We start from the raw sequence: 26040 nt of genomic DNA, 5'->3' as shown, positions 1-26040 counted from the left end.
CTGCAGCGCGCCGAGGCGCAGAACGACAGGCGGATGTGCCCGTCTTCCGCCAGGACCCAAGATGGCTTCCCGGCGGGCCACAGAGGGGGTGGAGCGGGCTGCCTCGCGAGAACGCCGCCACCTCTCGCGCGGCTTGGTCTAGCGCGCGGTTTTTTGGTCTCGCGAGGTAGGTGCCGTGGTGCGCGCGGGAGTTTGGGCCGTGTGTGTGGCGGGAGCGCACCGCTTTGAGCTCTAGTGGCCCCGGCGCTCGGCCATGCCGGCCCAGAACACGGCGAGCAGCGGCGGTGAGGGCAAGCTTGGGGGCGGGCGGGATCGCGGTGTGTGAGGGCGGGCACACCAAGTAACCGTGCGCTCGTTGTAGAACCGCTGGGAGTGGAGATGGGGGAGCAGGCGGAGGCGGCGGTGATCACGCCGGCCATGCTGAAGGAGGAGGAGCAGCTGGAGGCGGCGGGGCTGGAAAAAGAGCGGCAGATGCTGGAGAAGGTGAGGGGCGTCTTGAGGGCACGGCACATGCGGCTGTCCGCGGGCTCGTGGGTCCGAGCGCCGTGCCGTGGCTCGGCGGAGGCTGTGGGCCGGGGCCGGGTGTCTGCAGCCCCATTGGTTTCAAAACAAACAAACGTGGGAGGCTGGTGAAGTTCTGGGCGGCGGCTGTGATTCACAAGTGCCTTTGATCATCCACTGGAGTGTTTGGGTTTTTTTTCCTTCTAAAGGCTAACGGTGGCCTCTCGCAGCCAGTAAGAAGCCTACTGCATTTTTTACGCATTTAAGTTTGCAGTGAGGAAATTATTACCTGTTGATTTTTGTTGTTCTGAGTTTAAGAAAATTATAATGTTGTGCCTTCAGAAAGTGTAGTAAGATAAGTATGAATTTCTACATGAAATATTAAAGGGAAGTGTTTTTTTTTTTTGCGTTTCCTGTGTGTGTACATAACGCTTCTTTTCCTAGTTTTGCTCCTTACTGTACGAAACAAACAAAAAAACCCCAGCCTCCCCCACCCCCACAAAAAACCCAAACCAATCAGACTAACTGATGACCTCATACAAGCCTGCAGGACTGTCAGCTTCAAACTGACTGGAGATAGATTTAGAGTTGTCATTAGGAAAAATTCTTCACTACGAGGGTGGTGAGTTGCTGGCACAGGTTGCCCAGAGAAGCTGTGGCTGCCCCATCGATGACAGTGTTCAAGGCTGGATGGAGCTTTGAGCAACCTGGTCTAGTGGAAGGTGTCCCTGACTGTGGCAGGGGTGTTGGAACTAGATGAGCTTTAAAGGCCTTTCCAACCCAAACCATTCTGTGGCATCTCTATAGATACCTTTCATCCTTTGCAGAAATAAGCATTATTTTTGGTAGCAGGTATAGTTTAGGCAGCATCAAGGAAGTGGCCTAGCCAGAAAGGATCAATTTATTGTCAGTCGTTCGCCTTGTCTGCTCTTTGCTGCATGCAGTTGTGCAGGCACCCCTGAGTTAAGGAGAGCAGGAGCTGCTTGGGCTGGCCTTGCTGCCAGAAGAAATGGACATTTGATCATCTGGAGAGTCAACGTTTTAGTCCTGTTATGTTGCAGGAAATACAGACTGTATCAGGGAAATGATACAGGGCTAATTCAAGTGACCTAATCATCACTACATTTCGTTTCTCTCTCACTGTGAATGTTTTCTTATGTTGAAAATAAGTATTGGTTGATATGAACCAATTTTGGAGAGAGAAGATGAAAACATCATGCTTCTCAGGCTCTGCTGATACAAATTATCAAGCTATTGCCATACTACATAAGATACTGTATTTCAGGTGTAAGGAAATAAGGCCTGAAAAAACTCTTAAATGCTTTTGGGAATTGTATTCTGACTAACTAGTGCTATTACTTGAAATACTCGAGAAATAAGTTTTTTTTTCCCATCTTAAAAATTGAAGCATTAGTATAAGGGGATGAAAAATACAGTTTCTAAAACCTGGAACTAATTTTAATTTATCTTTCCTTTAGCTAGGAAAAACTGATTTATAAAGGTGGTTTTAGGCTGCAGCATTTTGTGATGCTATAGTTGGAAAATAATACTTTATTTTCGCAGAAATCTTACAATCTTTCTTCTTGCAAACAATAAGTCATTGTGGAGCTTGTCTGAACTTCTGTACAGGTATTTGATCAGACTTGAAACTAAAAATTTGGAGGCAGTGCTTATAGAGGCTAAGAAGGGAAGGAACTCTTGTAGAGCAGATTATCTCATTGCACAGGAGGTGTTGACAAAAGGACTTAGAATTTCATTTCTTTAACAACCACTTCTGCAGCAATGCTATAATGTGATACTCCTGGGGGTTTCTGTATTCTCAATTTCTTCAGAATCCATGGAGCTTACCTGTAGCAAGAGTGTTGCTGTATGTTCCTATGTGGTTCTGTTATGCTTTCTCTGTGCAATCTGGCGGTAGTGAGACCAGAGGAAATTACTCTTGTAGTTAAACCCAGGCATACTGGCACCTCACAGGCAGCTGATGTTTTCGAAGCATCTGGGTTTCTTATGCTTCTCACTTAAGCAAGCTCCCTGCCAGGTGATTTGAATAGCAGTTCAACAAAGCAGTCACTTATGCTTTCTGTGGGCTGATGGCAATATTCCACTACACAAATATATACGAACGTAGAGTGATGAAAGACAGTGGCAAATTTTTGACCTTTTTAGTCAAAAAAAGGGAGGGGGGAACCCACTTTCTTGACACTTTAAGGTTTGGGTCAAAGGACAAGATGGAAATAATAAGAATTCCATGCTGTTTGTCATCTTTGAGGTTTCTGTTTTCCCCTTGATATTTTCGCAGTTGGTCAAGGTAACAGTCATTCAGATTGGTCGAATAATGTAAGGATGCTGTGTTCAGTAAAAACTGAGCAATAGTTATTTGCTGAATGAAGTAGTTTAATTTTAATTATATTTGCTCTTTGCACTGCCACCAAAGGTTGATCTTTCTGAGCTCAGGTTCTTTTCATCTGAAGGAAAAAACCTGTACTGGGGAGAGCAGAAGTGAGTAGAAACTATGGAAAATCACAGGCAGGCAATCTCTTCCTCCAGGAAACTTGTGGAGATAGATTCTTCCTCTCCTGAAAGGATCCAATGGTAGCTACTTGATAAGAATGACATGGAGTATTACTTGTGGAAAATAAAGGTGTGATTTCTCTGGGAGATAAACATGCCTCCCCCATTCTTGAGTCACATACCACCTAATTCGGCTAATATCCTTTTTCCGTGTCTGTTAACTCTAGTTTCAGAAGGTTCCCTTGCTTTTCTGTTTTAGCGTGCCCTTCCCCCAGAGTTTCTTCTGAAGGCAGTGGCACAGATAAGCATCTTGTAAAGCTCTGCATCTTGCCTTCCTGGGGTTTCTCTTGGAGATGCTAATTTTACCGTTTCAGTTGTTTGATACCTCAGTCTAATGGGCAATGTTAGATGAATGCAGAAGGGTGAACACTTTTTTACTTTTGGGTGGGAGTTTTGATCTGAGTTTTAAAGAACAATTGGAAATCCACTAAATGCACATCCTTGACTATTTCAACAGAAGTTACTTTTAAAAGCATGTGTGGATTTTCTAAGCAAAGTAAGCAGAAATTGCTGTTTTCCCATTAGGAATTGACCTGTGTAAATTAGGCATAATGGGTTTTGTAGTCTTCTGAATATCTTGTTGATAATGGAAAACTGTACCTTTGTGCAAATAGTTGGCACGTGAAGGAGTCCCAGCTAGCACTTGGTGAAATTAATTATTGCCAGGTGGATTCTTTCTCCCCCCCCTTCTCAAATTTTGCAGGTTACAAATGAACTTCAGTTTCAGTTTGCTCTAAATCTATTACATTTGAGACACCTTTGAGCCCTTGAATGCCTTGTGCTACTGCACTGGTGTGTGTGTGTGTGTGTGTTACAGAGCTCTGTTTATGTATGCAACTGAACGCAACCCTCAGTTACTTTGATTTTTACAGAACTTTGTAGGTACATGTGAGTCCCTACACTCGGGACTTGTACACCTATAATTGAGGGAAGGGAAAGGGTGTGCATGTGTGAGACAATTGTAGCTATCCTGTAGAAGAACCCTTCGATGTATTAAAAGCCTTCACTCTGAAACATCTGTAAGTACTTGACATCTCTTTGTGTTGGTTAGGCTCGCACTTCTTGGGACAGGGAGTCAAGTGAAATGCGCTATAAGAGGCTTCAACATCTGCTGGAAAAGAGCAACATCTATTCCAAATTCTTGCTAACGAAAATGGAACAGCAGCAATTGGAGGTAGGTGTATCCTTGTCTGCAGTGGGGATACTTAAGATATGCTGCCATCTGGTTGTGTTTTGGTCATTTGTTGTTTTGGTTTTGTGTTTTTTTTTTTGTCATCCAACTGTTTAAAATGAAGTAAAAATGCTGTTAACAATAACAGCATGAAAATCCACTGCCCACCCATGAAGTGGTGCTTTATATAATATTCAGAATTTGTTCTATAGATTAATAGCTAAATCGGACTGGGAATAGCATGAATTAAAATCACAGTGTAAAAATGGCACTGATATCTTTACAATTATTCTGTTGGTCTGAATGCTAGGAAGGAAAAATAAGCTTCAAATAAGAAACAAAGCTTAAGAGAGTTAGAGGATAGAAGACACAAAGAATTGACAAGAAGTTGTGCAGCCTATTTGTGTTAATTACTGAAGGCTGAGGATGATGTGTCTCTTCAGAGGATGCTAATGTAGGCCTCCCTCAAACAAATTTATGAATTAGAGTGATCTGAGGCCATGATGTTACTAAACAAGAGCTTCCATAAAATGATGTGGAGTTTTGTGGTTTGTCGATTTTGTTTTGGTTGGTTGGTTGATCAGGGTTTTGTTTGCTTGGTTGTTTAATCCATGGGCTGCTGACTTCATTTTTATCTTGACTTTCTTAACTGTACCTTTGTGGACAAGCTTATAAGAGTTTATGCTTGAGAGAGGGGGCAGTGACTTAGTAAAAAATGAGACTGGCAGACTGCAGGAATCTCCTTTCTGTAGTTTAACTGTTAGCTCGAATTCATGGTGACTGCTTTGATAGAATGCAGGTTTCAGTACCAAGTCTTGCTCCATCTGATAAATACCAAAGTCTATTATCTCTTTTTCCCAGGGTTCTTTTGCATTCAGCAAGTAGAAGTAGTAGATGGGATGAAAATCTTAAATTGTTCAAGACATGAAAGCACTTCTTCCTTAAAGGCATTTTAGACTACTTACAAATGCTTTCTGTTCTTCAGTGATCACAGATGTAGTATGCTAAGTTTAAGAAGAGCTGAATACATGGAAAGCTTACTGCAGTAGACATGATCTTGAAGAGTTTGCAGTTGGGAATATTTTTGTTGTAGTCTTTCTAAAATACTGTATTTAAGTGTTTAAAGTATTTACTGACAAGTAATTCCGGGCAGGTGCCCTTTCTTGTCTAAGTTTTGCTTTACCATTTTAAACTGTCAGAAGCTTTTAATGAGAGTGTAAAAACAAAGTCTGTAGAGCACAGAACCCTGCATTACCAATGTAATTTCTGCCTGTTATCATTTCTATAATGGATAGTGTTATTGAAGGATAAAAAAATGTGTGGGTGTTTGGTTTTTGTTTTTGCTTTTTTTTTTTAGGAACAGCGGAGGAAAGAGAAGTTAGAAAGAAAGAGGGAGATGATGTTAAAATCTGCCAAGGTAAGATTAACCAGCTATTTTATGCAACTTCCTGAATAAAAGTCTAACAAATTATTATGACAATTTTGATCAAGGTAGGTAAACTAAATAAGTTAGATTAGCCGGTATTTGACATGCAGGATCTATCTAGTATGCTATATTTATTTTAACCATAATAAAGCTGTTTATAAGTGCTTAAAAATTGCATAACATGACAGTTATCTTAAGGAGTTGCTTATAACTAATTTACACTAAAGAAAATGGTTTCAATTTGTCTTGAGATTTTTATTTTTATTTTTTATTTAGGAATGATTGTTTAATTAACCAAGATGCTGAATAAGTAGTGAAAAAGCAGGAACAACTGCTTAATAGTAAAAAGTGCTTCAAGGATCTTTCAAAGGCAGTGGTTTGAGGCTGGTAGTGTTTTTTATTTCTGTCATGATAGAGATGGAAAAGAAGATGAACCTCTTCCTTTGTTTATTTTCTAGGGTCAAAGTGCAGTTGATGGCAAAGACGAGAAACCAGGTACTGTACATATTGCATCTTGTCAGTTACAGGTGTTTTTAGTTTCCTTAATGTTTGATGTGTTGTATAAACTCAAATATGATATTTTAGGTGCAAAGAAGAAGAGAGGAAGAGAAGAAGGGACATACAACATCTCAGAAATTATGTCCAAAGAGGTAGGCCATAACTCTAAATAGGCTTGTCTGGACTTTTGTAGCACAAACTTTAACTGATGAGGCAAATTTTTTTTTTTAAGACTTTGGGGAGACAACTTGTGAAGAGATACCACCATTTGAATTTTCAGTTACCCTCTGTAACTGCAGTGCATTCTCTGGTGTGTGGCCTTATTTAGAATCACGTGTATGATTAATGATGTTGTATAGAAAGCTTTCTAAAGTATGTCCAAATTCTTCAATTAAAAGATCGCATGAAATACAAATTGTAGTAGCCTTTAAGGTTGAAAAGCACGTAAGATTTTAATTTTTTTTTTTCTTTGCTTCCAGGAAATACTCTCTGTGGCAAAAAAAAGTAAAGTGGAAAATCAGGTATGTTGACACATGTTATTGCAGTTTAACTGTCTTAAGCCCAAAGGGAGGGAGGGCTTTTTATACTTTATAGCATATCTTTAAACTTTTCCTGTAAATAAACATCTCTCTGCTAGATATTGAAGCCCTAAATTAGAGGTTTAAAAAAGTGATAGAAGTGAATGCTCTTAAATACGAACAGAAATCCAAACTTCTGATTTATTTTTTAACACTGAATTTAATGTATTGTATAGAGCACCTGTATTTTAAAAAATGAAGGACATAGAAATTTACTAAGAAATATTTGTGCTGGTGTGTAAGACCTTAAGACATTCTTAAGCAGTCAAACGTGGTGATAACAGGTGTGGTCTCTTTTGCTTCTGCTATAGTTTAAAAGCTACATGCACAGTATGAATTTCTTTCCACCATTTTCTAGAAATAGCTTACAGAAGGGGAATGGTTTCATTAAATGCCAGCCGCTGTGAGGAAGGTTTTAAGTCTGCTCGTTCTTATGAGTAGAAAACGATAAGCCAAATATCTTTAGTAGCTATCCCTGCTCTTCAATTCTTAAGGAGTAAAGTACGCATAAATTTTGCATCTCCCTAGGTAGTAATATTAATCCTAAAAATAAATTCCACTCAAGTTGACAGTTACACAGAATTAGTCTTTGTGTCAGGGGCTGGCTTACATCACTGCCTATTAAGACTGGTGTAAATTTGGCAAAAGTATGTTTTAGTTGGGATTTGTTGTGCATTACACTTGCCATGTGTTTCTTGAACTTCCTTCTATAGGATGGAAGTTCTTCTGATAACCTGTGTCCAGAAGACCTGCAGAAAAATGAAGACTCAAACAGCGTCATTAAGGACAGATTATGTCAAGCTGTACGAAATAGTGCCAAGCAATTCCTTGATCCAGTACGGAAATTTAATGGACAACCAGTGCCTTTTCAGCAGCCAAAGATTTTTACTGGCGGTGTAATGAGGTGGTACCAAGTAGAAGGCATGGAGTGGCTACGGGTATGGAGTGATTGTTACTGATATTGACATCTGTTGCTGATTGATTGGAAACAGAGAAATGGAGGGGAAGATACGCTAAAAGTCTGTGGCAATAGTTGATACAGGGAGGGTGGAGAAGACACAGTTCTTCATGATTTCTTATGACAGAAGAACCTGGTGTTATAAAAATTGTCAAGCAGCAATGTTTCAGCATGGGGAGGATATTTGTAAACATTTCGTTAGACTTCCTGGTTGGTGTTCTCCATTTTCCTTTTGCCCATCTATTTTCTTGTTCAACTCTACTGTCTTTGCAGCATCTTTTTACAAAATACTTGGTGAAAGCAGGACTATGCATATTAAGGGACAGTTACTATTTTTCTCTCTTAAAAGCTTGGATACCTAGCCCATAGGTGTTTAAAGGCCCACTGCCTTGTAGACTTGGCATGGATGAGTTTTCCATTCTCTGCATCTAGAAATCTAACTAGTAATACCAACACAGTATTTTAAAAATGTTTTGTCTTTAGTTTTTGAAATAAACCTACAGAAACTTGCCATAAAAAATGTCCAGATACATATTTAACTTGCGCCTGGTTTTGCTTGCAAGCCAGATTAGAACAACTTTGATTTTTTTTTTTTTTTTTTTTTTTTTTTATTTTTGGAACCAGACAGAATTGATATTCATTCTGCTACTGATCTCATGTTTTCCTTATGTTTTTTTATTTTTCTTCCCCACAAGCGTGTTTATCCTGTTTTAACAGGCTTAGGCTGAAGTGAGTGCCACTAAACTTTCTCACTGACTTCTGTCACTGGGAAGTACCTAGGGAGGACAGGCCACTTCTGAGGGGAAAATCAGCTTCCTTAGTGGGGCCCTCAGTTATAGCAATCTTTTTCATGAATCTTTATGATTACTAGCTAGAGTAGCCAAAGAGCACTTCTATTTCTTTCTTTCTCCACTTTTGTGAGAGTTTACTCTGTTGCTTGTTAGAATAGGCAGAATCTGCACAAAGAACTTTGGCTGGAGCAAGCAGCTATATTGGTCAGGAGTTTTACCTTCTTCCTATGATGAAGTAGCTATGCCTGCAGAAGCTACTTGACTAGGTAAAACTGAAGCATCAGCATAATAACTTGCTTTTTTAGAGTTAGAGTGGGGAGCTAAGGGAATTCTTTGGAGCTGTGATGAATAAAAAATACAGTTAGTATGAGCTGTACTTGCAGTTGAAGTGCCTTTTGATATAAAGCTAATTTATATTCTTTGATACTGTTCTGGGCTTTTTTTGTGCCATAGTCAGGCACTTAATTGGCTAGAAACATACACCTACTTATGAATGCCCGAGGTTAACAAGATGCTTGTATTTATTTTCACGATGGAGAAAATCATCCTCATTTGTAATATAAAATGTGCTTAGTAGAGAGTTTCCACAGGTCCTACATTCCAAAAAATGTCTGTTGTTCCTAAGGTGTGTTGGTTATTTTGTATTTACATTTCTTTTTCTGTATATGTAGATGCTTTGGGAAAATGGTATCAATGGCATTTTAGCTGATGAAATGGGGCTGGGGAAGACAATCCAGTGTATTGCGACAATAGCACTGATGGTGGAGCGAGGAGTCCCTGGTCCATTCTTAGTATGTGGTCCTTTGTCTACTCTTCCAAATTGGATGTCTGAATTCAGGAGATTTACTCCAGAGGTAAAAGATTTTCCTTTTTCTTAGGTTTTAAAAGAACAAATTATTCTTATTCTTTACCTTGAAGCTTTCTCTGTATAGGACACAAGTGTAATTGCAGTTGTTAGCTGTTACACACTGTGCCATGATGTGCTATGTATTTACAGCCTTCTTGTAACAGATAATTATCTCTACTATCTTCTCTTTAGGTTTAAATGAGCGTAGTTCACTTGACTTCTCAACCTCTTTTTTTCAGATTCCCCTAATGCTCTATCATGGAGCTCAGCAGGAACGTCGTAAACTGGTTCGCAAAATTCATGGGCGACAAGGATCACTGCAGATCCATCCTGTGGTCGTTACTTCATTTGAAATAGCCATGCGTGATAGAAACGCCCTGCAGGTATCTAAGTTCTCCTGAAATTGCTCAGGAGGGTGGAATGCCTCGCCGCTAATAGCAATGCTTTTGAGTACAGTGAAAAAACCCTATATGCTGCCCATACAATGAGTGTCATACTGTGGCATTTGTATTATCATTCTTTTCTGTTTCATTGGTAGTAGTAGCTCTGGGATTTCATGTTTAAGAAGTTCATAGAATCACAGAATAGTTAGGGTTGGAAAGGACCTTAAGATCACCTAGTTCCAAACCCTCTGCCATGGGCAGGAACACCTCGCACTAAACCATGTTACCCAAGGCTCTGTCCCACTCGGCCTTGAACACTGCCAGGGATGGGGCATTCACAACTTCCATAGGCAACCCATTCCAGTGCCTCGCCAGCTTCACAATAAAGAACTTCTTCCTTATATCTGATCTAAATTTCCCCTGTTTAAGTTTGAACCCATTAGCCCTTGTCCTACCACTACAGTCCCTAATGGAAAGAGTCCCTCCCCAGCATCCCCCTTCAGATACTGGAAGGCTCTTATGAGGTCTCCACACAGCCTTCTCTTCTCCAGGCTGAATAGCCCCAACTTTCTCAGCCTGTCTTCATACAGGAGGTGCTCCAGTCCCCCGATCATCCTAAGCAGATAGTTACAGCATACCTGCTTTTCTCGCTACCTCTCTGTAGGTGATGGTGAGTGAGGCTTAGGGTAAAAGCTATGTTTAGTGTATAAATATCATGGTTAGTATCAGAATGGCTGTTTCAGCAAGATGAGTTTCTTACAGAAGTTTTATTGTAATCACCTAAGCTTTCTAGATGTAGCTGCCATGAAGCAGGTTTATGGCATTAACTGTTTAGACTTGGCTCTTCCAGTCTGGCAAAGTGAGAATCAAAAGTAAATAGAATCTTTAACGGGCAGTATCAATCTTATTAGTTCTGCTTTATCTCACCTGGCATGTGTTTGGATAGAGTAAAGCTAAGATTTATTGAAATATCCTTTCTTTTTGTAGCACTGCTTCTGGAAATACCTTATAGTAGATGAAGGTCACAGGATTAAAAATATGAACTGCCGCCTTATTAGAGAATTGAAACAATTCAATGCAGATAATAAACTCTTGTTGACTGGTACTCCCCTGCAAAACAACTTGGCAGAGCTTTGGTCATTGCTTAACTTCCTGTTGCCAGATGTGTTTGATGATTTGAAAAGGTAGGTTGCAATCTGATGGTGAAAACTATTCCCGTTTGTTCTGTTTGGGTGAATCTTTTAATTATTAAACTTATATCAACATGTAAAGAGCTATTTTATGGTATGGTTGTAATTTGGTATGATTATTTGGTGGCAAAGGCTTTGAAATGTGTCTTGCCTTCACACTTGCTGTTTCAGAAAGGAAGTGATTGTCAGCTCTGTCATCAGTGGAAGCTCAACTCTGAGATAAGACTTGAGCATTTAATGGGGAGATGTTTGCCTAATCAAAGGGCCTTGTGCTGCTTGAGTATTCGCTCAAGATCTGGAGGAAGCTGTGTGAGGCTGGCAGATGTGGGACCCCTGAGAGATTGATCCTTTTCTGAAACAGTGTGGGGTCAGGTGAAGGAATGTTGCCAAAACAGTCTTTAGGCTAATTTTGGAAAAAGATATAGACTAGATTGAATAAATTGTAGTGAGTATTCCAAGCAATAAAAGTATTTTTACCAAACATTTAAAACTTCAAGCATCTGAATTGGCAGGTATAGTTCAGTAATGCTTTCTATTCACTCTTTATTCATGATGGATGTTAATGCTTTGTTTTTCTTGAATCACAGCGTAAGACAAGAATAGATTACTTACATAATGAAGAATAATATATGTGAAGAAAGCTTTTTTTTTTTCTTTGTTTTTATAGCTTTGAATCCTGGTTTGATATTACCAGCATTACAGAAACTGCTGAAGATATTATTGCTAAAGAAAGGGAGCAAAACATCTTACATATGCTGCATCAGGTTTTCACTTATTCTTTGTGGTTTTTTTGTGGTTTATTTCTAACATTGACCATTATTGTGAAGTGTGTCAAAATCTTGTTTGTGGAGCTCAATTATAGGCCTGAGGCTTTTATTGTGACACTTCCAGACTTAGACTTGTGGGTTTTTCTTTCAGTCATTACAGCACATAAATGCTGAAAGCAACAATATACCTCTTTGACAATGACTCGTTTTTATTCTTGCAACTGAATCGAGTTTAGTCAATCGTGGTTACTTGCTTCTGTTTGCCAGAAGATTTAACTGGTGTATTGTTTTTGTTGAAAGGTAACTTTGAAGGAATTTATGTAACTTTTAGGGGTTGAACAGAATACCTTTTGACAAACTAGTTATATAATGTGCCTGTCTTCAAAACCTTAAACTCAAATGCTTATGTAACTGTTAATTTTTCCATCACAAGCTGATGGCAAGTTATAAGTTGTATCTTCCAGATACAATTGTCATTTACAATGAATTACTTAGTTAAAGGTTTGGGAATTTCCTGGAGTAACTTGATTTAAGAAGTATAACAAGTGAAATAAGCTGTTCATAATAATAAATTACTTTCAGTTAATGAAAGTTATTGAAAGGTCTGTAATATATTTACTACTGCACCCCTGTGAAACACTTCAGAATTTTAAAAGTGTCAATGGATGTGGTGTTTAAATGCATGTATTACTGACATGCACATAAAAGTTTTGGAGAAGGTATCCATATTAAGAAATGAAATACAAACTCTGCAAATTAAATCCCTTGTTTTAAATTGTCAAAACAGCATTATATCAGTAGGCCTGTTTGTGTGTTGTTTTGTTTTAAACTAACAATGTTGAGAGCTTTGCATAATAGTAAGTCATCTGCTCAATGTTTCAGATTTTGACACCTTTCTTGCTGAGAAGACTGAAAACTGATGTTGCTCTTGAGGTTCCTCCTAAACGAGAAGTTGTGGTATATGCACCACTGTCAAAGAAGCAAGAAACTTTCTATACTGCTATTGTAAATCGCACCATTAGGAAGCTATTTGGAAATAATGAGGTATCTACTAACGTGGATATTAGAAATATGTTTGCTATTAATGGTTTGTAGGCAAAACCACATTAATCTTGCTTCATTACCATTGTAATCAAACTGACTTTCTGCTTAAATATGTAGTCTGATCCGTTTGTTATCTATTTCAGTGGTATTTACTGTGACTGACCTCAGTGTGCACAGAACTAACACAATATAAGCGTAAATGTGCTCTTGATTACTTGTAGCCTGGGGGTAAAGAAAGCAGGTTTAATAGAGTTGACAATTTCTGCTGTAAAATCAGTAAGCTACCAATGCAGCTTTTAAAAATAAAGCAGAAGCTTTCAAAATCTACAGTTATAGACCTTTAAAATTTGGATTGCATTTTCTCTGTAGCGAAGCTTACAGCTGTTGAGTGTTAAGTAGGTATTGCATGATGCATATCAGTGAGACCTCTTTTTAGTATTGAGAATCACTGGGTCAACATAGGCCTTTGAATCTGAAGCTGCCTGTTGTTGATGGCAACGTTATCGTTTCCTACAGGAAGAAGTAATTGAGTTGGGTCCTACAGGCCGACCAAAACGCCGCAGTAGAAAAGTGGTTGATTACTGTGAAGAGCATAATAGGTCATCTGATGACTTGGAAAAATGGATCAGCAAAATGCAAGAGGAAGTAGAAAAAGAGAGGTGTCTAGTCTAAAAGATTCTTTATCATTATACTGCATATCTCAGTCTTAGTTTGTTTTCTGAGCTTTGCTTATTCAAATTGATCAAGAAGAACAGAATTTTGTCAGTCACTATCTTTGTAGCTTTATGATTTATTTCTTTGCTTTTAGCTAATATTTGCTGGGCCATGATAGCAGTGATTAGCTTGTAACATCACTCATTAGAGGTACTGTTGAATAAGACATTTACTACTAGATGTGTGGCCTTTGCAGAGTCTAGCAATAAATTTGCTTCTTGAGTCCCTGTTTTCATTAGTCAGTCTTTTGTAGGTCCTGTCACAATAGTGCTGTTGATAGCCATAAAGAGCTCAAATGTCCTAGTGTGAAGTGTAATTTTTTTGGGGGCTGTTAAAACATTTTAATAGTGAAGAACTGTGTTTTCACCAAAGCCTCAAGGTCTAAGGTAGTGTTGGGTGCCAGCCAGGAAAGAACTGCTTCATCTTAGTTATTTGGTAGTTGAAATTTCATTGTAATAGCTTAGGTCTTGGCTATGGCTGGCAATGAGGACAAAGAGCTGAAGAGCTTGATTTATTGTTATGTTTTGCAGAGTTTCTGATAAGCCTTTTGTCTCTGATGTCCAGCTACATTCACAGCTGTATCTTTCACTGGCTCCAAGACAGGACAAGGGATAATGCTTGTGTGCTAACTACAGTTAACTCCTATTTTTTTGCAGAATTACTCAGGAATACTTGAAGCAAAGTTTGGGCTCAAGACTGGAGAAAAGAAAGGAGTCTTATTTCCTTGTTAAATTTTCAAAAATACGTAGGCTTAAACTGAGCCCTAGAACCCAGATGGTCAGCACATTATTGCTGTTTTCGTGACAAGCATTGATCACTTTCTGGTGCTTAAGATCAGAGTTGAGGTTCAGGACTGAGGAAGCTGAGGAATCATGTTCATTCCTGAGTTTAATCAGGTCTGTTGGTGGCTCTGAATTGGCTGGCAGTCCCTTGGATGTAAGGAAAAGCAGGTTAATCTTCAGGGTTGAAATGTATTTATTTTGCTAGATTTTTATTGTAATCCTGTTCTTTACAAGAACAGGCACTTAAATACATGTTTATATTAGTTTTATGGTACTCATGGATCCCTTATGTTGGGAACAGAACTTAGATGTGGAAGAGCTAAATAGCTGTATTTGTTGCGAATCCTGCACTTTGTATGTGTGGCCAAAATGGGAGAGGCAGAGAGTTGATTTTGGAATAGCTTATGTATTGTTCCACAGGAGATGTCACTGTTTGTTTTACAGAGGGCTTGCTTCTGTTCCCTTTTCTGCTGGGTGACTTGCGCAAGTTGGTTTTTTTTGCTTCTGATTATTACTGATTGCTCTTTTGTGTTTTAAACCAATAATGGCAAACCCATCCCAAGTGTGACACTAGAAGAAGTTTCATCTGATAATAGCTATACTAAATATGAGGAATTTTGAGGACATTTGACCAGCATGTGAATCCAGTACTTTCTTTTCTTTTGGTTTTATTGTTTTCTGCTCTTCAATATCTGTAGCATAATAAAGTGACAGTTTCCATACTAATAAGGTGATGTATCTTTTCAAGGCCAGTGGTAGCAGTGAGCGTTCCCATGGATTCTGAGGTGAACCTGAAACTGCAGAATATTATGATGTTACTGAGGAAATGTTGTAATCACCCCTACCTTATTGAATATCCTTTGGACCCTGCTACACAACAATTCAAGGTACATATTTTAAAAGGATTACAAGAAAAATTATTCCAACATTAGAAAGCAATAGACTGTGAGGTGACAGCAGTAAAGAATGGCCTTTTCAGTGTATTTGGCAAATGCCTTCCCATTGAATTCTAGCAGTGTCCTGAATCCATTATTTGAAATTTCTTGCAGTAGCAGTTGCAGAGACCATTTCAGTCTCTGTGTGTGTTCAGCCTTCACATAGTGATGCTTAATGTTCTACATTATGGCAGCACTCATCTGCTGGGGGGAGAGTTGCTGAATTCAGACAGTAGCTGGGTTTCCATTGACCTGAGGTGTTTAAGGATCTGCCTCAAGCTCTCCTCACAAAGGTTTCTTTTGAAAACAAAAACACTGACCTTGGTGGACAGTTCATAATGTACGCATTGCAGGAGGTGCAGCGGTAATTTTAAAGTGTGAGGTGTTGAAGGGCTGAACCAAGTACAACAGAGTTGTCTGCTCAGAGAATACAGCATTCCTTCTCCTCAAAAGGGGAAAAAAAAATCCAAATTATATCATGAGGGCCAGCTGGTAGCTTAATCTGCGCAAAGCAGTTGGTAATATAGGAAACTATGAAGTAATTTGAATTGAAAGAATCTTGAGCAACTGTTAAGTTGCTTGCACATTCTAAGTGTAGGTTTGTGGGCATGTGTAATGGTGTTTCCTGTTCAATGAGTGATAATAGATTCAGCTGAGCTCAGGAGACGGTTGTTGAAGCTTACCAATGTAGAGTCAGTGCATAAAAAGGAGACTGCCCAGTTTGGGTGATGAGAGGAAATTATTGCGGAAAATGCAGGCTGACAGTTGACAACACTTGCAGGAGCTAGTACCTGCTCAGGAAAATGGATTGGGAAATACTGAGGTGATTGTTATATGGCTCAGGCCTGAGAAGTTTTCTACATCCTTGCTCTTAGACCATACCAAGAATTAGAAAAAGGAGTCTAAGGTAGCAGTGTGGAAACTTGTTCTGTGGACTTTGTCACTTGGATGGTATGTGTGTAGTAACTTCTTCAGCAGTGCTTCCTTACAGCCAGTAGGTGGAAGTCTTGTGCATTAATTACAAACTGTGAAAGAAACAGCGGCCCTTTTCTTGTGGATAAAAATAGTGTCATCAGAGTTTCGCCTTCCAGAATTGGGATAAAAACTAATTATTTTTTCTTTTAATAATTATTTGGGCATATGAAATGTTGGGGTTGGTTTTAGTTTTGGCATGATTTAATTGATTCAGTGTAGTTTGCTAAAGTTAGTGTTGCTTTTAGTTAAAAAGATGGTACAAGCTTGTTTCTGTGAGAAGCTTTCAGACAGCTTTTGTTAGTGTTTCTGAGTTGGTGAAACCTGTGATGTCATTCCCTCCTAATATATGACCCTCTCTTCCCTTTTCCAAGATTGATGAAGATCTAGTGAAGAATTCAGGCAAATTTCTACTCTTGGACCGAATGCTTCCAGAACTGAAAAAAAGAGGACATAAGGTACAGCTTATGATTTTGCAGGGGAGTATAGCTGTCCTCTTGTGACCAAAAAAATGGTATTAAGGAATCTTCTTGCTTTTTTAGGTCTTAATGTTCTCACAAATGACTCAGATGCTTGACATCTTGATGGATTATTGCTATTTAAGAGACTTCAAGTTTAGTCGATTGGATGGCTCTATGTCCTACTCAGAGAGAGAAGAAAATGTAAGTAGATGTATATACCCTTTGAGCCTGTTAGTAAATTGCAGATAGCTTGATCCTGTGACACTGGAATATTATTTCATGCAGCATTTAACCTTAAATAGGCAGAAGATCTGTGTTGAAAACTGACATCCTTGCTGCTGCTTAAATCTCTGTAGCTCCTGAATACTGAAGCAATGAAATGTGTTACTACAAATATCTTGGGGTATGATTAGAATGAGGAGTGCTCACTTTACTCTGTTGTACAAATATGATATGTATTGTGTTTATGAGGTGTGTATGTAATATATCTAGATTGTGGAAGATGCTAATCCTAATTTTACCCCTTCACATATCATTTCCTAGCATCCAGGATATGATGGCAACATCTATGGGGGAGTGTACTGCAAGCCTAGTGCCAAATAAAGTAGATTTCCAGAACATCAATTTTTTGTACCTAGTAGGAGACCAGTAACTTCAGCCTGAAATTGCACATGTATTAGTTCCAGCATAATCCTTTGTACTTGGTTGCTTGTAATATATTTTCAAATAACTACAGAATACCTTACTACTGATGCATATATTTATCATGAAGAGCAGCCATGCAGGGTTGTTCTGAAAAACTGCCTCTCTGAGGGTTTGCAGGGATGTAAAAGAGGAATATGGAGGAGGTATGCAGGATATATCATGGAGGTGTGCTACAATTGCTATCTGGTCTACAAAGTATGCACTAGTGCTTTTGAAGATACAGAACAGTGGCAGATGACAGATATTCTAGCTCAAAGTGTGCTTCCTTTTGTGCAATTTTTTTTCAGTGCTGAGGAAAACCAAATCCTGCAACATTTAAGTTACTACTGTTAGAGCTGATTCTTAATGAGGAAAGGCTAATTAGCAATATATTGGTGAGCTATAGTGACTTTTATTAAGCTGGTAAAATTCTGAATTGGCTTGTAGTGGTGGTGGGGATTAGTCAGTTGTGTGCAAACACTTGTGGTGTGGGTGCAGGATGAGAGAAATCTTCGGGTCACCAGTCTGAAGTTCAGCAAGGCTCTATGATTTGCTGCTGGTGCTACAGATACTGATGTCCAGGAAAGTCCAGAGAATATGGGCTCTCCTGGACACCCTTTCTTTTAGAGAGCTTGGGTAACTGCTTCCACCTGGCAGTGGGGAGATAGTTTATTTTTCTGTGCTGTGATCAAGGTCCTGAAAATTACTGTACACTTGAAGTTTTCTACCAGTATTTGACTGGTCAGAGTAAGGTAGACTAGGTTTTGACTGGTATTGTAAACCTGGCAAAAGCTGTGCTGACACTTGGAAACATCTTTCAGTGAAAGTAGGTTTAATGTTGAGTAGGAGGCCAGAAAGTTACTCTTAGCTTTGAAGTAAGAGGAGGAGGTATACAGGGTGGCTGGAAGTTATAGTCAAGTTGGCATCAGTATTTTAGATTGCTGCTTGAATCAGTAACTGGATATGTCTTTAGGCTCTGGCAACTTGGACTGTGCTCGTCAGACAAGAAAATACAATTGTTTCACTTCTTGGTGTTGTCCTGTCCCAAATGCATGCAATGTTTCTTAAAGCCTTGCTTTGGCCTCTTGACAGCGTGTGCTGTATTTTATCTGTGTTAATACTTTTAAACATACATGTCTCAAAATAGAGCATTAACTATCTTGTGTTTGATTTGTCTGCTGTTTTTTAATGAATTCTCTTCCAGATGCATCAATTTAATACTGATCCTGAAGTCTTCCTGTTCTTAGTGAGTACAAGAGCTGGAGGCTTGGGCATTAATTTAACTGCGGCAGACACTGTGATCATATATGATAGTGACTGGGTATGTTGACAGACTGTTAACTTCGTGAGAAGTGTCATAAAATGCTTTCTGTTGCTGCTTTTGATAATTATTTACTAACTCATTATGCTATAGACCATTTCTATAATTTTAATGAGGTGTTACAAGGTAGTGTATGCAGACATGTTATGTATGTAATATGCAACCTTGTTTGAAAAGTTCTAGTTTATGAAATAAAATGTTAGAGCTGGTTTGCACAACTAACCTGTATGCCCCTGAGTTATAGAAAAAGCAGGAAGGGTTTTCTTACTACTGTTGAAGATGTTTCCTTCTTTAGATTTACTAAAGTGTGAATGTAGCTGGACCTTCTACAGGTTCCCAGTTTCTAACAGCTGCCACATTAGTATTAGCCCCTTGAATTTCCTCCTGTGACTTGACATGTGTTTCAGCTAGCTAGGATTATACTGCTCCTGTGAGTCTGGAGGCAGAGTAGAAGAGAGGTATGGAAGCGTATGACTGAGGACCTCTCCATCTTCACTTACTTTAATAGGAATCTCTGCTGTTTGCATGATTATTCAGCTTCAGGAGAGCTAAAGCAACTTCACAAATGGCTGAATTTTTATTTTTTATTTTTTAAATCCTCCAACAAAAAAACTCACAAACCTAAAACTACGACACTCCCAGCTAAATTTGTGATACCCATGCCCATTTGTTGAAAACTGCAGCATATAATGCAGAAGCTGCCCAAACTAGTTGAGTTACTCTGGCTGCGTAGCTACAGCAGCTTGTGAAGGACAAGTGTAAGAGTAGGACAAGTGTAAGATATAAGATTCTATTATGCCATGGATGCCCTGCTTACTGCTTCTGCTCCGATTCTTAGAGCTCACTACTGAAAGTGCTGCCTGTGGTATGTCTCTTAAGAAAAGGTTAATGGTATAACTAGTTTATTTCTTCATCTGCTCAGAACCCCCAGTCGGACCTGCAGGCCCAAGACAGGTGTCACAGAATTGGCCAGACAAAGCCGGTGGTTGTTTATCGCCTTGTGACAGCAAATACCATCGACCAGAAGATTGTGGAGAGAGCTGCTGCCAAAAGGAAGCTAGAAAAGCTGATTATCCACAAAAGTTAGTACCTTTCTCTTACGACTTCCAGTAAGCATGTGTTGCTTCTTTGAATCTTGAGACAACTCCTTCTGCTCTGTTTTTTGACTGCTTAGTATTTTTTCTTAAATGCAGAGCTTTATTCTCCCAGCAAATGGCTAGATAGTATTACTTTTCAAAATGCAGTCTTAAGACACATTGTAAATAGCTTCTGCAGCAAATTAAAGCACTTCTGTTATCTCTGGAATACCATGTCATGACTACTCCTTTGCTAGTACATACAGAAAAGAGGGGTTATGGGACACTGAGCCTACCTGGAAGAAAATACAGGTAAGGCCAGGCAATAAATGAGTAGAGGTCTGGGCTTTTGTGGCAGCTTGTCAGGTAGTTTGACTGAAATGCTTTTGCATTTTTACCATTGAAAATGCTGGTGGTAGGTGACAAGTCTTGAGTTGATAATATTTAAAAAATTCTAACTTAAATGAACCAGAATATAAATCGAAAAGCAAATTAAAAAATTCTTCATCCTTGCAGTTTAATTTGTAACAGTTCTTCATTAGGAGGAGCAATATGCCCTCCTAATGACATTTAGAGCAGCATTTCATCATGTAAAGTTTAGCAATAGACTTTTCCAGTTGCACTGGCAAACTTGCTTGAGTAGGGAGTGTTCCTGTTAAAATCGATAAAATTAATAAAGAATATAGAATAGAAAGTTGGTTAGGTAGGTACCTGGGGGTGCCTACTAAACTTGGTTGAGACTGCAAATCCTAGAACTGTAGGAAAAAAAAATCAGCATCCTGTTTGCACCTGTCCTGGATTTGAAGAACAGTATAACCCCCATAGAACAGTCCTGTTTGAACAATTAGCAGTGCTGAAGAGAATAATAGTCCTTGAATTTAGGTGTAGAGCAATGGTGCTTCTTGTTGTAGTTCTTGATTATATAGCTGGTCATACTCAAAAGTCTTTAGAAGCAGTTGTGTTGAAGTGGCTCTTTTGGGGGTAAATTTTTCTTGTGGGTCCCATAGGAATCATGCTTTGATTCCATAGTTTATTCTGTTTGTGATATTTGGACAGTAGCTCCATATAGCATTTTTTCAAACACTACGCTTACTTGAAAAACACAATTCTTGTAACTTGGTATGGGCAATAATTAGCCTTATATTAAACTTGAAAAGTAGGTGAATAACTTTCCCGTAGTATATTGGGGGAGGCAGGAAGCAAACTTTCATGTTTGGGGGGCAGAAGGCTGCAGCTGTAACTGTCTGCTGCACAGTGCACTGCATGTCAAGCTGAAGGTGTGGTTTGCCTCTGGTTTCGGATGATGTCAGCCAGTCTTTGTTAGATGCTTCCTTTATCCTAACCTTTTTGTTTGTATTATGTTTGCCACTGGTCTCTTCATGTGACAGACAGGACTGCCATCTGACTCATCTGTAGGCATGTTAATGACCATTTTAAGAAAAGATTGGCTTTTTAATGGTATGATTATGGTCCAATCTGAAGTTAAAATCAAAGTGGCAAGATGAGCGTACAAACCAGAATGGGCTCTTAATAGTAGATAACTGACATATTCTAAAGGAGCAATGGGAACTGGTGTAAGCTAAGCATCAAGTTGGGTCATGCCTTCAGTTTTGCAGTAAGTTAAATATTAATGTTGATAACTGTTGGTGGATCTTGCAACTTAGTTAGGGGTGTCCCCTCCAGGAACCTTTGGATCCACTGTGTAAATATAAAGGTGCTGTAATGGATCCTGTTATTTTGACTATCTAGAAAGTGTTGGAATTTTGGAGGAATGAATGAGGAAGGAATATCACAAAGCTTACTTAACTCAGGCCTTTCCATGGTGTCTAACCAAGTAGAGTGTGTACAGTACCAGTACTAGAGCTTAAGAACTGGAATTTATTGCAAAACGGAATGCTTTTTTTGTCCTCAGTACCAGGTTACTCTGTCTGTCTTGTGCTTCTGTTTTATTGGCAAAAGTTGCCTAGCAAACTGTATGAGAACCAGCATGCTTTTAGTTAAATTAGCGGTCAATAAAGCCTCAGTCATAAAATGAGTAAATGTGTTGATAAAAACTGAGGAAACTTGTCACAAAGCAGTATACCTTGCCTGTCTCCTCAAAATGTGCAAGACTGAGCTTGACTTCATCCATGCTCAGCTTTGCTTAAGTAATAATTGTGTATAATTTTTTAGCATATTGGGGCAGACATCCAGATTTGTGTGTAGACAGGAGTTAGCATAGTCTCTTCAAGAAATAAACCTGTCAGGTGTATTACTTTGTCATGCCTATCTAGTCCATCAAACTGAGGGATGTTCTGTCTGCAAACCATGTATCTTTCACGTGTTTCCTATCTTGTGGTTAATACTGCTTACTTTGTTTCAACCAGCTTACAATACAAAGGCAACAAACTGCAGTATCCACCATCTAACTTTATTTACAATATTTTTACTGTAAGTAGAACTAATGGCTCTTTTGCTCTGTGTGTGCCTGTGTGCATGTCGAATTGGTGTTTCAATCAGTTTTTCTGCATACTGCAGCTAGAAGGTGAAAGGCCTGCATGTAAGAACTCTTCATGTACCTCTGACTTTTTCTCACCAGTTAGGTTATTAACATATGGTGTGTTTACCTGAGGGCTAAAACAGTGAAATTTAGCATTATTTTTCATGTGCAAGACTAATTTGTTCAATACGTGATTCCAGCATTGATGTAATATTTTACAGCATTTGTTCCTGTCTCTGTGTACTGACCTTAAAATTTCTTCTTTCTACAGATCAGTTTAAAGGTGGCAAATCTGGTTTAGCACAGTCAAAGAGCTGCCTGGACCCTCAGGAATTATTAGAATTACTGAAATCCAGAGACTATGAGAGGTATGCAGATTTCATATTTTTATTGGATCATGAGTTTATAACTTGCAGCTTGCCAGCAGCTGTTAGAAGTTCTCTTCTCTTCTGAAGTGATATGTGGATCTTCATAGTGGAAAGAATATCCTAGGATTCTGCTGTGTGGGAAAACTGACTTCTATACAATACTAACTGTAAAATGCTTTTATCTTATTAAGAGATTATTTCTTCCTCTACAGGGAGGTTAAAGGATCTAAGGAAAAAGTAATCAGTGATAAAGATCTGGAGTTACTCTTGGATAGAAGTGATCTTATTGGTAAGTCAGTTTTTATCTGGTGGTTTGATTTTTTTTTTTTTATTTCCCTCTGTTCAACAGTAAATTTGTATTTTATAAAAGTCTTTATATATAGAAACCTGCCATAGCTTCACTTACTTATAGCTGTGTTGCACATCTTAAGAAGGACCCTTTAGTTCCTTTGCTGACATTTCCAGCAGGATCTGCTGAAAAAGAAGCAATTTACTTAGACAGAAGTATTCCAGACTATATTCCTGTCTCCCTTGAGCATACTGTGAATAAAGAGTACAGATTGGGAAGTGTTCTGCAAAGCAGCTTTCGCTATAAGTTGCTGTAATTGGATCAAAATAGAAATTACTCTCAGAAAAGATTTATTTCAAAAAACTTGTATAAAAACCTATGTTGATACTATCATAATTCAAAATATAACATTGGGGGAAGTTGGGCTTTTCAGAGTTACTGTGACTTGTCAGTGGATCAAATATAAAAAAAACAACAGGTTGTCTGCACGTTCTAGTGCTTGATTAGGCCAAGCTGCTATAAAGAGAAAAAAAAACACAAAACAATCCTTAACTCTTTTGATAAAGGAAAAAAATCTTGTCCAGTTCATCTAAAGTAGATTTAGAATGAATGCTTTGCTTCCTTCAGCATCTTCAGCAGAGGTAAGTCTCAAAGCATATATACATGAAAAAAATCAGTAATTACTGGATTTAGAAGTAAAAAATGGTAGCTAGCCTTACGTAAGTGTGATACATATATTCTGAGTAAAATAACTTTGCCTTAGGAGAACTATTCCTATAATTTTTTCTTCATACATTATGTAAAGAAGTTGTTCTATAAAATTGCTTATTTCAGTTAACTGACTGCTAATAGAGAAAATTATTCCATGGTGGTACTAAGCAAATTTAGTATATTAATTTTCAAAAAAAAAAAAGTTTATACAAAGACACTGATCTGTCATTATGTACTGAATATTTACTACACCTAACTACAGTTAATGCTTTAGGAACTGAAATGCCACCCCATATGCCATAATTATTAAATTTTATATAAAGACAATACTTCATTAGCTTTATATTTGCAGTGATTATATGCTATTTATTTATAGTGCTATATATTGCTATATATTTATAATGATTGCAGGTGCTAGGAAAACAAGAGGTAGGTCTTTGAACTTTAGAAAATAATATTGATTAACATGGCCATAATTTTATTTCCTGGTAACTTCACTAAATAGGTTCACTGCATTCTGCTTTATTCTCAGGAAAATGAGACTAGTTCTTGCAAACTTCTAGTGGCAAACTGTAGATGAAGGAGCAAAATGATTTTATCAGCTTACTTTCCAGATCCAAACAAAAATATATGCAACTCTTATGTTGCAGTAGTTAGGTTGCATACACTCCATCTGTCATTGGTGATCTTTGTTTTGTTTTAATCCTAGATCAAATGAAGACCTCTGAAAAAATGAAAAAGGAAAAAATGGGTATCTTCAAGGTCTTAGAAGAATCGTCAGATTCCAGTGCAGAATGTGTGTTTTAATATGCAAATGTGGCTGGTAGCCTTACAGCACAAACATATGACTGACATCAGATCTTCCGGAGATGTTACTTACGCATACTGTTCCTTTATGCTGACTTTCTTTCAGGCGTTTTTCAAATCCCTTGTGTTCTTTCAGTGAAATATAACATGTTCTACATTATAATGCAGGTGATAGTTTCATGTTATAGATTTGGTAGGCTCTCAAAAGATTAAGAAAATGGACATGTTTCACCTTTACAGCTAACTCCTGTGATCAGTGGTAAATACTGGCAAATTTGTATACAAAAAATCTTCCTGTGGAAGTCCTAAAACACTTTTTTTTTTTTTTTCCCTCCTTATATGGTGTGAATTATGTTTTATTTGGAAGGGAGAGAACATGTCCCATTGTTACAGCCATTTGTGCAGCTTCTGTGTTTTAACTTCTCCAAATTATTTTGATTAAATAAATGTCTGGTTTGTCTTAAAGGTGTAGGGGTTTTAGCATAGCTTCTTAAATAAGTGCAGCTTATGTTGTGTCCATTAATTCATTCTCTACCTACTCTGGCTAAGGTCTAAATATAGCACACATTAAAAGAGGGAGGTGAAAAAAAAAGAAAAAAAAAACAACAAAGAACATCCCCCAAACAAACAAAAAAAAACCCAAACAAAAAAAAAAGGCAGCTTGAATTTTGCTGGTGCAGGCATTACTTCAGTATTGACTTGCTTGTCAGCTTGCACAGCTAAGGTTCCTGTTTGAAGCATGTGGAGGGGAAAGTGCAGAGTATCTCTGTGGCTGTGTGGATGACCAGGGAGTACTTCCTGGAAAGGAAGGCTTTGAGACTACAGTGGAGCAGAAATGATAGGTGAAGGATACTACTTGTTTATGTTGCCTCAAGCAATGAGGCTTTCAGTGAAGATGTTTTTCCCAGTATCCAACCTAAACCTCTGGTGTAACTTGAGGCCATTTTCTCTTGTCCTATTGCATATTACTTGGGACATGAGACTGACACCCACCTCTCTCCATCCTCCTTTCATGTAGTTGGGAGCAATAAGCTCTCCCCTGAACCTCCTTTTTTCTCCAGGCTAAACAACCCCAGTTCCCTCAGTTGCTCCTTGTAAGACTTGGTTCTACACCTTTCACCAGCTTCATTGCTCTTTGAATGTGCGCCAACACCTCGATGTCTCTCGTGTGGTGAGGGGCCCAAAACTGAACACAGTATTCAAGGCATCAAGTAGCCTTTAATCTTTGAGTTCTGATTTGTGAAAATGCCATCTAGGTATAATTAGAAGCTGCAGTCATGGAACTGCAGCTGGAGCTGTCACAGAATACTAGAGATGCCAAGGCACAGGTAAAATGCAATAAAATAAAATCCTACCTAATCCCATCAGACTTTGGAAACTAGCTTCCAGTCACATTATGATCGTAATTACTCCCCATAGAGAGTAATCTGATGCATGATAGAGCAGGATTTATTTTCTGTTAGTGAGAAATGTTTATCCTTGCCTCTATAAGGTAACAAATCTTGTCAATTAATGAGTAGGCTAGCTTTGACCTTTGCCTGTTGAAAGTCCAGTCGTGTTTCTAATATCTGAAGACAAGTTTCCAGGTTTTATGCTCAGTTACTTATTAGCCCAAGTAATGGGAAGTCCAACATGTGTTGTCTCCATGTGTTACTTGTATTTGCTGAACTACTTTGCTAGTTTCCTTTATGCCTCATTCTATGCTGGCAAAGACCT

General features: G+C 38.6%; 1 protein-coding gene across 1 annotated transcript; it reads left to right on the top strand.

Annotated features, from left to right (window-relative positions):
- The first annotated feature begins 67 nt into the window (after positions 1 to 67).
- Positions 68 to 24789, top strand: HELLS (helicase, lymphoid specific). Its single transcript, XM_062624500.1, has 22 exons — positions 68 to 284; positions 362 to 483; positions 4124 to 4246; positions 5601 to 5660; positions 6128 to 6164; positions 6255 to 6319; positions 6647 to 6688; positions 7459 to 7683; positions 9166 to 9348; positions 9581 to 9724; positions 10712 to 10908; positions 11582 to 11678; positions 12564 to 12725; positions 13242 to 13384; positions 14970 to 15108; positions 16503 to 16586; positions 16671 to 16790; positions 18478 to 18594; positions 19517 to 19676; positions 22421 to 22517; positions 22730 to 22806; positions 24227 to 24789. The coding sequence occupies exons 1-22, from the start codon at positions 254 to 256 to the stop codon at positions 24322 to 24324; spliced, it is 2523 nt and encodes an 840-aa protein (XP_062480484.1). The 5' UTR covers positions 68 to 253; the 3' UTR covers positions 24325 to 24789.
- The last annotated feature ends 1251 nt before the right edge of the window (positions 24790 to 26040 follow it).

This window comes from Pezoporus occidentalis, unplaced genomic scaffold (genome assembly GCF_034315485.1).
Source record: "Pezoporus occidentalis ecotype Australia unplaced genomic scaffold, CSIRO_AGI_Poc_V1 ctg268, whole genome shotgun sequence".
NCBI lineage: Eukaryota > Metazoa > Chordata > Aves > Psittaciformes > Psittacidae > Pezoporus > Pezoporus occidentalis.
Note: the sequence above shows the minus strand (reverse complement) of the source record. Positions and strands in the feature narration are given on the sequence as shown.